This window comes from Anopheles merus, chromosome 3L (assembly GCF_017562075.2).
Source record: "Anopheles merus strain MAF chromosome 3L, AmerM5.1, whole genome shotgun sequence".
Classification (NCBI taxonomy): domain Eukaryota; kingdom Metazoa; phylum Arthropoda; class Insecta; order Diptera; family Culicidae; genus Anopheles; species Anopheles merus.
This window is the reverse complement of record NC_054085.1, coordinates 23,197,642-23,210,200: the sequence shown is the minus strand read 5'-3', so window position 1 is coordinate 23,210,200 and position 12,559 is coordinate 23,197,642. Positions and strand designations below refer to the sequence as shown.

Below are 12,559 nucleotides of genomic sequence, written 5' to 3'. Positions count from 1 at the left end.
ACGTTGTTGAGTGAATTAGGAACTCTATATTAAAAACCATTTAATTTGACTCCATAACTGAATCGTGCTACAATAGCTTATATCCGACCTCGCCAAACCATCAAACCAGAAAGATGAATGAAAATCTCCCCAAAAAAGTGCATCCATCGCTAACTGCAGGTGCAAAACTTGTTCCTTCCCATGTGTGCTGCAACGCCAAGCAGTATTCACCAGACCCGATCAATAGTTCTTTCATGTCCAGCTCCTTTCAGTGCGTGTTTCGCATTTCTCTTTATCCGTAACGTTCCTCCTGATATTGGTCCACATGGTAAGGCAAACTTTTAATTGCTCATTCGTCACTAACACGAAGATCCGAACAGATTAGCCCAAGTATATTAGTGCCAAACGAATGAAATGGATGATGTTGGTTGCTACGCTCCGGTGCTATGCTTTTATGGTGCGTGTTTGAATGGATCATCGTTCGAGTGGTATGGCTTGGGTCGGGTGTAATTCCTAACCGGTTTCGTTGGCTTGCTAATGCATCGTAAATAAGGTGATAGGATAGGAAAGATACACGAAATTAAGGAAAGCGATGATGAATATTTTAAAACTATATCGTGACCCGTAGCTGTTTGCTCTTTTTACAGAAAACTTTGCAACATTCATTAAACAAAAAGGAGAATGAGTGTAAAATAACAATAAAAATGCTATTTAAGTTGAAGTGTTACTAACCTAGCATGCAAAACATTCCAACCATGACCTCAGCCAGTTATATTAACTGACGCTTTCAAGCGAACTTTCTGCACCTCCTCCAAAGTGGGATGATGAACTGAGGACTGACAATCAATTATGTCGTGCTTATGATTATGATTCAATAAATTTCACCGACTTTTGCACTCTCCAACCAAGCTCGGGCGCTCGGGGGAGCACAGGATCAAAATTAACTTTTGCAAACTTTCCTTCAGGGCGCTACCACCCACCCATAAGCTGTATGGTTTTAAAGCATATTCCACTAGTGATGGGTGCAGTGGCGTCGGGTTTGGTACCGCACCGTAAAACCCACCCTCTCAAGTATCGGGGCATAAAGCGACACGAAAGGAATGGAAAAGGAACCGAATTTTAAACCCATTCGCTAGATACAGCATCCTAAAGTGTCGTGAAATCGATGCCCTAATGGGAGATCTGGTGAAAAGTGTTGTAAACCCACCGGCACTCTGATTTCGGAAAATATCTCCATTAGTGAAACTTTCCCACTTCCGGGGTAGTTTTCCCTTTTTAGTACCGTAATTCCGTACACCACCCGTTGAGTTAGCTTCTTCCTCTTCTTCTGCCGTAAACTGTAAGTTTGGTTATTTATGTTCGTAAAAGCAGTATCTCACTCCCTGCAGCATCTGACCTTGGGTTCTCGAACAGCCAAAAGCGCCGCCAATCCGCTAAACACACACACACACACACACACACACACACACACACACACACACACACACACACACACACACACACACACACACCAAGTTCGATTGAGAATAGTCCTAAGAAAGGATGGGCGATTGATTGGAAATACCATCGAGGAGAAAGAGAGAGAGAGCATTGCAGTGGAAACCGCAGCCACAAAATTGATGATTGTTGGTAGAATATGCCAGATTTCTTCTTTTTCGCTTCAGCTTTGGCTTAATTTGTTTTTCAAACTACTAGCACCGCGCGAAACGGGGCCGGGTGTTTTCGGGTAATGGTATCCCTTTTTCGGTGGTTGTGTAGCAGAAGCTCGAGAAAGAGTTTGGCGAACTGGTGGATATAATATTTCACGAATAGCAAGAAGAGCAAATGGAAAATGTAGCGCCAAATCCGGATCGGCAAATGGGGAAAAGTTAGATGAAATGAATCAATCCGGGTTGGTTGTATATCTCGTCCGGCCGTAAAGATAGACAATCATTTTGCTCGATAAGAACACGAGCTGATAATTGGAGCTTTGGTGTTTTTCGCTCTCCTCTTCTGTATGCGTTTCACAATCACAATGTAGAACTGTGTGTTATCATTCTACCCCGAAAATGTACACAACAAATTAACATTTTCACATGGCCATATTACAGCAAGCTTATTTCAATGCACACCCCACATGAGTACTACCGCGTGACTATATGTTTCCTCACAAAACCGATCCCATCCAACTGCCGCCCCGGTATCGTATTCAATTTGCTCGATTGCAGATTATTGCACCCCAAAATGTGTGGATTGAGTTTCGCAATTATTGCCCTTAATCCGTTCGCTACAAAAAACGAACCGTTTAAAATTAGTAATAGCGAAACGGGGAGCAAAGGATTGAAACAAAACAAAAATCTGCATCAACTACCAAAGTACAGAATGTTGTTAAATTATAATTGAATTCGGCAATTTTGCACGTTAGCATCGGGGTGTGTTCATGTGTACCGCTGTTTCATATTTTACGCTCCATTTCATTGAATCGAGCAGACATGTACAAATACGCGGTACAAATATTTATTGCGACACTGTTTTAAGGATTGAAAAGAAAAATACAAAATTCACTAGGATGGTAACTGTGCTCTTTTTTTGCCACTCCACGTTGGTTTATGCGGAAAATGTTAACATTTCGATACGCCTAAATGTATGCAAAATGATGATTTACTACGATTTTTATCCCTCACTGGAGTTATACAGTAGAAATTATTTGAGGACGAGAGTGCCCAAAAATGGTTGTTTATTGCTATTTTAATCCACATCAATGTGTTCGATTAAACAAATTCATTTAAACTGTTCATTAGAAATGTCCACTCCAACTGTTTTACATTTTCATTTTGCATACCTTTAGGCGAGGTAATGTTTACTTAGAGTCAATAAACTAGTTTTATTACAAGCAGTGAAATTTAACGCAATGTGGGCAAACTTTAGCCCAATTGGGGCTTTAAAAATTCTCCGAATATAGAACATATTTTCAAATCCTTTGCACGTACCGCAAAACGTCCTGATTCACGTTGCGAGCTCGATCTATAATTGATGTATTTAAATAATGCACATACGCCACATTTGTGCTTCATATCAAATTCTCCATCACCATTGTCGATTCCGACGACTTTGCTCGATCGAAATATTCCAGAAACAGAAACACGTCAAAGTTGAAACAGTAGTTTCCATTACACCCAGAAATGCTCTCAACCTAGCTTAGCAGTACCTTTCGGATAAAGGACAGTCAACTGAATGCAGAACAATGAATATTTGACGATCAGCGAAAACGTTTTCCCTACGTTCACTACCGTATCAAGCAAAACTAAAACACACGCGATCTGTGTTTGCTCGCTTACGGATGCTTTAAAAAAGGATGTGACAGCTGGTTTAACTATGAGTGAGATAGTTGATTTAGTCGGGCAAATTTTGTTGTAAGCTTTGATGCAGTATTTAGTTTACACGTGAGTTTGTGCTTATCATAAAATAGCGATAGAGATCTAAAAATAGCAGCAAAGTCGAATAAACAAAACGAACTCTCTTCCTCCTTACCGCATCGATTTGCTGTTTTCATGCGGAGGAAAACGTGCTACCGTCGTAGTCGTCGCACACTCCATAGGTAGGCGAGAAAACCGAAAAACCCACTAAAACCGGTAAAAATCGGAAACCAGGAAGTTGTCTAGGGCAGAATGCGAAGCGGTCCTGCGGTTTTGCGACTCGTTTGGCCGGGCTCATTCTTGCTTGCTTGCCTTTTTTTATTTTAGTTTTTGTTATTTTGCTCGATATTTTATGGTAGACAAATTTATTTTTCCGCCTCTAGTGTCGCTTCTTTGGCGGAGAAAGTTTTAGCGTGCCGACTGGAAAGAAAAGCAAAAATACAATGCCAAGAAAAGCATCATTCCAGGAATCGTGCGGCTGCCGATAGCAAAGACTTGGCATTTTGTTTTTTCACACTTGTTGAAACGGAACGCGGAACGCGTGTGTCCAAACGCTAAAAGTTTGGTTTCCGACCACGTGCTGTGCGCCGTTTCGGCCTATGTTTTGGTGTTACCGAAAATGATCAAAGTTTTCTACATCTCATATCCTCACAAGTGCATCATAAAGTAGCGTAAATATATATTTACGCTACAAACTGGGCGGAGTGAGCAGAAAGCGAGACGAAGTAAACTGCCTCCGCGTAGGAAGTTATCAGAAAATAAGCAATGTATTTATGACATCATACTGAAAAACATTCAAATTTATAATTTTAATTTACATGCTCGTAGCACAAGAATGTTTTGTTTTTGTATGTATAAGTAACAAAGTTTAACAAAGAAGTTTTAATTTACTACGGTTTTCTTTCAGACATTTCCACAGTAAAAGATGTTATACGTTTGAAACAAATAAAAAAAACATATACAAATTTTCTTTCCCACGCTGCCGGTTATTTGTTTCGGTGGTGTATGAAAGGAAATTCCCAGAAACAGGAAAACTTTAAAGCTTTCCTAGTCAGTTAGGGAAATTCCAGTACAACCCCGTGTTCAGCAGTGCTGGCGCGATGCTAAAATTATTGGAAAATTTTCTACTGCTGCGCTGCTATCGATCGGAAAAATTGTACCATTACGTCTCTACCGGGCGAAAATAGAAAATCCTGCTCTCGGGCACGATCGCGCACGGTACAATGGGGAAAGGATTTCCGTGAAAGTGGATTGCCCGCGTCTGAAAAGAAGCGCCCGGACACTTTTCAAGCTTCGTTTTGCACGGTACAGAAATTAGACATTGAACTTTAGAAAATGGTGTCAATATATCTGAGCAGAGAGGAAACAAGGACGAAAAGAGCGATAGTAAAGCATGAAGTGTGTGTGCTCTTTAAAAAGAAGCTTTAGCTTCGTCGATATTTCACTTTTTCTTCGATTTTCCACGAAACCGCCATTTCAGCGAAACCTAATGTACACACGCACAACCACCGTCGCTGGAGGTGAACAGTAAATATGAAGCTAATTACAGGTACAGGAAAACCTGCCCAGTTCCGAGCTGTCTCGGAGGTGTATAGTGCCTTAATTTGGTTTGCTAATTAATTACGGTACAGGATCCAGGACAGCGAGGGAAGGATCCGGTTAGCAAATCGCTTCCAATGACCCGGAACCGGAAATGCTTCATATTTCCGGGAGCTTTATGACGGAGCAGGAAGCTCCCTCCTCCCTTTACAGTCATCTATTTAGTGGCAAGCGCAAGATTTCCTAAGACTCACAGCGCTTTAATGTAAGCACATGTACCATTTCCGAAGGGTTTTGTTTGTTTTTCGAACCCTTGCCTTTCCGGTTGAAACATACTTTACTGGGAGGGGATGTGGTATACATTAGGCTATGATGCGTTAAGCCCCCAAGTTCGAAGGTTAAATAACGAAGGAAAATTTACCGAAATGGCTTAGCAAGTGATCTTAATTGGGATTCATAAATTTGGTCATACTGTGTTCTGCTCCTCCAAGGGATTAAAAATGCATAATTTTATTTTATTTTTTTGTTCTTCTCCATGATAGCCAACCAACATCGTTGAAATAAATCATCTTTGTAAACCAAATTTTCTTTCCTTTCTTTTGGAGGATTGCCATGGTTCGAAAGACAATCATCACATGCCGGTACAGGACGACACGCAAAACTATCACATCGAGAGTGGATTCCAGAACCTAACGCACACTAGCGTTACCTTCCGGCGGGCACTTGAAACGTGTGATCCTCACGATGTAATCATTGGTGTAAGTATTTTGTAGAAATTAACTTTTCACTCATTTATCTGCTATAGTTTGATAACTTTTATTTGATGTTTGTTATAAAAGCGCCTAAATGTATGTAATCTATTATCGCTTTAAAATCTGATAATCTAATTGATGTAACTTCTATTGTTTGAAATACTACACTTCCTGAGGAATGGGAAAGCATATCCCATTCTGTCAAACCATCAAACCCCATTCTATCGTTACATAAACCTCAGCAATCATAAGCTTTGATTGTTAAGCTAAGCGCCTAAATGTATGCTGTACCCTATACTGATCTTATTGTCAATTTAAATGCGCTTTTGAACCTTGCAAGCGATAAACAAATATCAAATGCGTCAAAACAAATATTTTGCATACTTTTGGGCGCTCAATACAATTCACTAGAAAAAATATTATAGTGTTTATAGAAACTAAAGCATACTACTAAATACATTTTTTACTCTCATCTTTTACATCATCTTTGATTGCATAAACTACAAAAATATGTTCAAAAATTTGTATTCAATTGCTGTTGTAAGTAAACAAAATATGTTTACATTTTTACGCCTGACATTTTTGCAAAACTTGCACCCATCATAAAACGAATCGTCAACGAGGGCTTCCATTTTCTTTCCCTATCATTCTTAACACCAGCATATTATCGACCTAGTAACCGGTACAGTGTCATGCACTCTGTTGCACACATCCGTTTATTTGTTTCGCTTGATATTTGCTAGACCATTTTTTCTCCTATCCATGTCAAACAAAACTGTCATTTATGTTTGACCTTTTTTCTCCCGTTCAGCCACTATCACAAAACTCTTATGTACGTCGTTCGACGTCTATAACAGGCGGCAAGGCACATACGCCTGCTACACTCAGCAAGCTGAAAACAGCACATGCAGTATCATAGAGCAGTTAAGCGAACATGGAGCAGTTTGGACAGTTTGGACCCTCTAGAGAAAAAATGCCAATGTGTCAGGTCTATGGTATCTTTGGATTTTTTTTCTTTGTGGATTTTAGTGTGGAAAAAAACTTGCTACACGATAAGCAAGCAAAGATACTGAAAATGAATGATTTTTTTTTTCAAAATCTTTTGCGTCCAACCCTTTTTGTTCCAGCCAAACAGGCACACTCTCCAGATATTGTTGCGCTCTTTGTCACGTCGAAAGTGTTTTATATAAGACGGAATAAAAAACACGCCTACACGTGATTCTAGCGCATGAATGTGCCAAATCTAGTCCCACTGCATCCAGCCGTTACAATCGATTTAAAATTTATAGCGAACAGGGAAGCTCTTGTGGGTATTCGCTTGTACCACGAAGCTGTTCTCTAGAACGACAACCTTGGCGAGATAAATAGTTCCAGATTGTAGACGCTTAAAAATTTCTCCACAAATTTGTTGCCGCTGCTCTTTCTCTTATTTCTTATATCTCTTTCAAATGCTTTATAATTATCACAAATCGCCACAGCAAATTTCTAACAACTTTTTTCAACTATTTCAAAAGGCTTTAGTCGTTTTTTTGTGTAACATCGTAATGCTATTTTTAGCATTCCTTATCATCCCTCATTGGCTGATGCCGCGATCAGGAATAGGTTTATGAAAAAATCCACCATCATCATAATCATCGTCGGCAGGAGCGGGTCGGCGTTACAATATTAAAACAGTGGTGTAAAACTTTCCCCATTAAGCAGACCGAGAGCATCAAGGCGGAAAAGCAGCGCCGACAAACAGGCAAACAGAGAAAATTAAAAGTTTTCCATTTCATTCACCTCAATTATAAACTTATCGCGTATATATTTTTACTCTCTCGCGGTTTACTTCTCCTCACACAACAGTCCCTTAAACACTCGAACAGCTTTTGAAAATGGAAAAGAAAAAGCGTAAGCGCAAACAACAAAAAAGATGTTCGGTAAATTTGTGGTCAGGGTAAAAGTCACAATAATTTATTCAGCGCATTAAGGGCAACAGGTTGACAAAGGTACGATCTTTATCGGTTTGTAGAGGTGTTTGAGATGGGTTACTTGCGTTCGGAAAGTTTTAGCTCCGAACCGAAAATGTCTTCGAAACATAGGGTTATAACCGACAACATAGAAAGGAATATGCAAGATTGTTGTACAAGTTTTTGAACTAAAAACCATAAGCTTCAAGCGAGAGATCGGGATTAATAAGAGATTGAGCAGATTCGCTAGCATAATGGCTACGTACACATACATATGTTATTAGTCCATAATAAACTGCAACACCGGCCCAACTGAAGCACACTTTTGAGATGGAATCCAATCAAGGATACGAAACTCCCCAGAGGGAAAAGGATCTTCATACTTATCTAGTCATGCACGGTATGATTTTTCATATGCTTTAAGAATCTTATCATCGGAACTTGCCTCATGTGGGAAGTGGTACACAACTGCTTCAAGCAAGTATCTCCTTTCGTGCTTGGGTACATTTGTGCGTGACATTTGAAGCTCTGTACGACCCTCGAATCTGTGATATTGTCGGAGTATCTTCACTAAAGCAACGAACAGTTAATACATGCTGCGTTTTACGTTCTTTGCAATAAGATCCGTTTACTACATCCTCTCTAACTTTCTAGTGGATAGTTTCCTCTAAAGCTGTTGCTCTAAAAGAACAAAAGCCGAAAGAGCGGAAAGGTAGAACAAGGTGTGAAATTTAATACGCAGTTTTCCCTGTCGTGTGTGTGACACTTTCATCCCGTTCAAGAAATCTGCTCGATTGATTCGGGACTGAAAGCCTGATTCAACAAGCTTCCCTATTTTCTTTGCCAGCTTTAAGCTGGCCGGACTGTCACACATATCTCTACCTGTATCAATGCAATCAATACAACCAATAGGTAGATACTACGGTGCTTACAGGGTTTTCCAAGTCACTTTCGAATGTAGACATTGTTTTTCACTACGTGCAAGATGTTAATCCACATTAATGTTATATTTCATTTTCATCATCATAATTTTTAATTTCTTCAGCATGATTTTCAACACGCCTCGAGCTGGATTGTGGCTAACAGTTCTTTGTTATGTGTTGAAAATCATGTGTTAAAATTGAAATTTCATTTTGAAGCAAATAAACCATAACCATAACCATAACAGCTGTTGAAAAACATCTTGAATGCGCTGAATTAAAATGTTTACATTCGAAACTGACTTGGAAACCCCTGTAAGCACCATAGTAACTACCGATCCAGGTGATCCAACTATCAACGTGTTTTAGTACCAAGAATTCCAATCGAATGTATCAAAATTCATTTCAAACTTACTCAATCCTTGTCAAATGCATTCTTCAATGAATCTGACAACTTCAAACTCCAACACTACACACGTCCTTCTACTCGGTGACACTTCTTTCACACTCTCCATCGTGATTCTCGATTCGGGTCGTAAATTAATCTTTCCCCACCATTTCTTTTTTTCTATATTTCCACAGTCCGATACGATGAAGATCCTGTGGTCGTACGGTGACCGGGACCCGGTAGCCGGCAGTCTAAAGGGGCACAGCGGTAACCGTGGCGCCCGGTCGATCCACTTTCTCGGCCCAATGTTTCGCCGACCGGCGGATGCATTGCAACGGGACGACCTGCGGCAATGGGACGTGACGGTGAAGAACGTGTCCATCGATACGAGCATGGATACGCTGTACTGGTGCAAGATACTGAAGGCACCGACACTGCGCGAGAAGCATCACATCATCGGTTACGAGGCACTGCTGACGAAGGAAAGGTAAGGAAAGAATGTTGCTGGTGGAACGGAACGGATAACTGTATACTACCAGATTAGTGCACAGTTCGTTGGGCATCCATTTTTGGAGTTCATCACTGTAGGATATGTTTCAAATGTTGCTACGTACTTGCCTTCCTTCGCCTGCCGGAGTGTACCTGTTCTATCCGCAATGTCTACAGAGATAGATTTGCATAACCGTTTCCACTAAATTAAGCAGTAAATCAAAAAAAAAAAACCCGGCAGGTGTTTGGTACGGAAAGAGGGGAAGATGTCCCCAAGATTTGCCTATGGCTCGAGGCTCTAGGCTTTTGGAATTAATTTTTTTGAGAGCAAGAGATAGACCCTTATTAACCGATGAGATGAGAGAAGGTCGTCCGCTTTTGTGTGGCAAAGGTATCATTCGTTTTGATCGCATGTTTCTTCCACATTCTTTGTTTACCTGGAGGGAGGAAGGAGCGAATGGACAAAACAGTCCCAGGGAACCTCTGGCTAATACTTCCTGCTGTCACCTGCAGAGAGGCTGGGGTCGGCCGGTAAAGATGTTATCTATGGAGCCGGTTTTTTGCCTAATTCCCCAAAAACCGTCCCGGGTTGGTCGATCGGTCGGTTGTTTCTCCGCCAATTTTGCGCATGCAACTCGCCACGGACGAGTGCTTTCCAGGTCTCGTGCGCGTATCTAGTCGTCCGTGGAGGGATGTAAAGTCTATTTCGAACCTTTTCTTTCGGTCAGCTAAATCTGGCCCGAAGAGATTTCTGAACCTTGTTTGAGGTCACATTATCACGACATTTCTACATCACTGCCTTATCGATGGCTTTAAATCATTGTGGAGCACTTTTGTGGACACAGTGGCACGCCGGGGACAATTGATGATTGATCACAAACCAGGAGACACTATCGCATATCACTATTATGAAATGAATAATTCATCCATTTTGAATGGATTAGATTTTCGAGATAATGACTAAACAATCTCTCACACGGGGGCAAATATTTGGCTCTCCTGATGATTGATAGGCACGGCAACGCTCATTATGAAACATTATCATCGAACGTGTCATATTTTTGCGCAAAAAAAAACAATGCATTGCACCGTTTTCTGGGGTTCGCAAAATGCAATGCCGTTTGAATTTTGGATGTCCTGGATAGGGAATTAAATTACTGCCGCCAGCGTGTGCCCCACTGATCATCAAATCAGGCATCCAAACGGGCAGGAATAGAACAGTATAATTTAAATTAATCAACCCATCATATCCGTGTGAGCTTAATTAGCTATTCTCGTAGCAGGTAGTTGAATGGGATTCGCCTTGATTGAAATAGGACTCGTGCTTTGTTCCGGTGCTTGTAAATGAAGGTCATATTTTAGCATTTTGATTGATGTCTCCCATCACACCCAGCTCATTTTGTGATGCCATGTGGAACGAAATACATGGAACTCTGGACTAGATTACCTCGTCTCCGTATCTACATACAAGTTGTTGTGGCACGGCAAACTTTCATCGGAAAGGCCTCGTCTTTATCCTTCGCCTAAAACTATCCCCAGCCTCATCCCGAAAGTCCTTTTTTTAATCTATAATTTAATCTCCCCATTTACCTTTTGTTCTTTTGCAGCTCCACGAAACAGCCACTGGTTCACCACATGACACTGTTCGAGTGTTCCACCAACTCGTACCCCGGTTCCGACCCGAACTCCTGGGACGTGTGGGTAAAGAGCAGCGGGGCGGTCTGCAACAGCAACCTCCTAACGCCCCGTGACTGGGACTCGTGCATCACACCGGTCGCTACCTGGGGCGTCGGTGCATCGGGCCAGTTCCTGCCCGAGCACATCGGCATCCCGATCGGGGGCGATAAGGGCGCGCCGAAATATTACATGCTCGAGGTGCACTACGACAATCCGCGCGCCAAGCGCGTGCTGGACCATTCCGGCTTTCGCATCCACTATACGCGCCACGTGCGCAAGCATGACGCCGGCATGATGATATCCGGCGTGTCCGTGTCCGACACGCAGATGATTCCGCCCGGCCAGAAGCTGTACCGCAACGTCGGCATCTGCGGTCCGTCCTGCACCGGGGCGGTCTTTCCGGCCGAGGGCATTAACATCGTGTCGGCCGCACTGCACTCGCACGTGGCGGGCAGAAAGATGAAGCTGCGGCATGTGCGGGACGGCAAGGAGCTGCCACGGATCGTGGAGGACGACAACTACAACCATAACTTCCAGCAGGTCCGCCAGCTGGAAAACGAAACGAGCGTACTGCCGGGAGACTATCTCATAACCGATTGTGCCTACGAGGTAAGCGACCGTGGCCCATGCCGCTATGTGTGATTTTTTAAACAATTTAATTTAGAATGCTATGTAGACATATGTTTAGAGAATTTCAAAACCAAAAAAACAATTATTCGATGCAACTATGGTTCATGTAAAAGTGTGCCAAATATTATGCAAGCCGCATGGCAAAAACATACTGTTAAGAGCTTTTCAACCAGCTTAATCATCGTCATCATCCTCCAGAATGTAATAAATTAAACATTATATTATACATTTCTTTTCCCCCGGTTCTTTCAGACTGTCGGTCGACGACGGCCCACGCTCGGTGGCTACTCGACCAAGCAGGAGATGTGCCTGTCGTTCATCACCTACTATCCAAAAATCGAACTAGCCGGCTGCTACAGCATGACCCCGGTAAAAGAGTTCTTCGAAACGTTCGGCGTGTTTCAGTTCTACGCAATGAACATGACCGACGTGGAGAATCTGTTCCTGTACAATGGCAACATACTGGACCTGCTGCCGACGACCGTGTTTCCCAACTTCGCACCCGGCGGTGACGTCGACGACGAGCAGAACCAGCTCGCAATCAAGGCGCTGCAGAATGCGAAAGACTACAGCATCATCGACGAGGAGGACCTGCTGTACAAGGAATCGATACTGAACAAGCTGATCATATCCGATCCGGTCGAATTTCACGACCGCACCTTCCTGTCGCACCTGAACCAGCTGCCCTGGTCGGAGCCACTGTTTACGAGGCGCGTCGAGCAGAGCATCCTGACCGGGAAGCACATGACGTTCTGTCGCGTTTCGAGCGATTCTATTTCTGTGGTAAGTATTACGCACGAACACAAAAAACAAAGCTTTCAAGCCAAAAACACACCATTTC

The 12,559-nt window shown here is 42.3% G+C and overlaps 1 protein-coding gene across 3 annotated transcripts in view; it reads left to right on the top strand.

Moving 5' to 3' along the window:
• Positions 1–12,559, top strand: part of LOC121599379 (MOXD1 homolog 1) — a 51,500-nt gene that overhangs the window by 37,343 nt on the left and 1,598 nt on the right. For all 3 annotated transcript variants that reach the window (XM_041927133.1, XM_041927131.1, XM_041927132.1), the window contains exons 3-6: positions 5,519–5,671; positions 9,117–9,409; positions 11,019–11,697; positions 11,971–12,501. In XM_041927133.1, the coding sequence (XP_041783067.1) occupies positions 5,519–5,671; positions 9,117–9,409; positions 11,019–11,697; positions 11,971–12,501 (1,656 nt within the window). The remainder of the gene's footprint in view (positions 1–5,518; positions 5,672–9,116; positions 9,410–11,018; positions 11,698–11,970; positions 12,502–12,559) is intronic.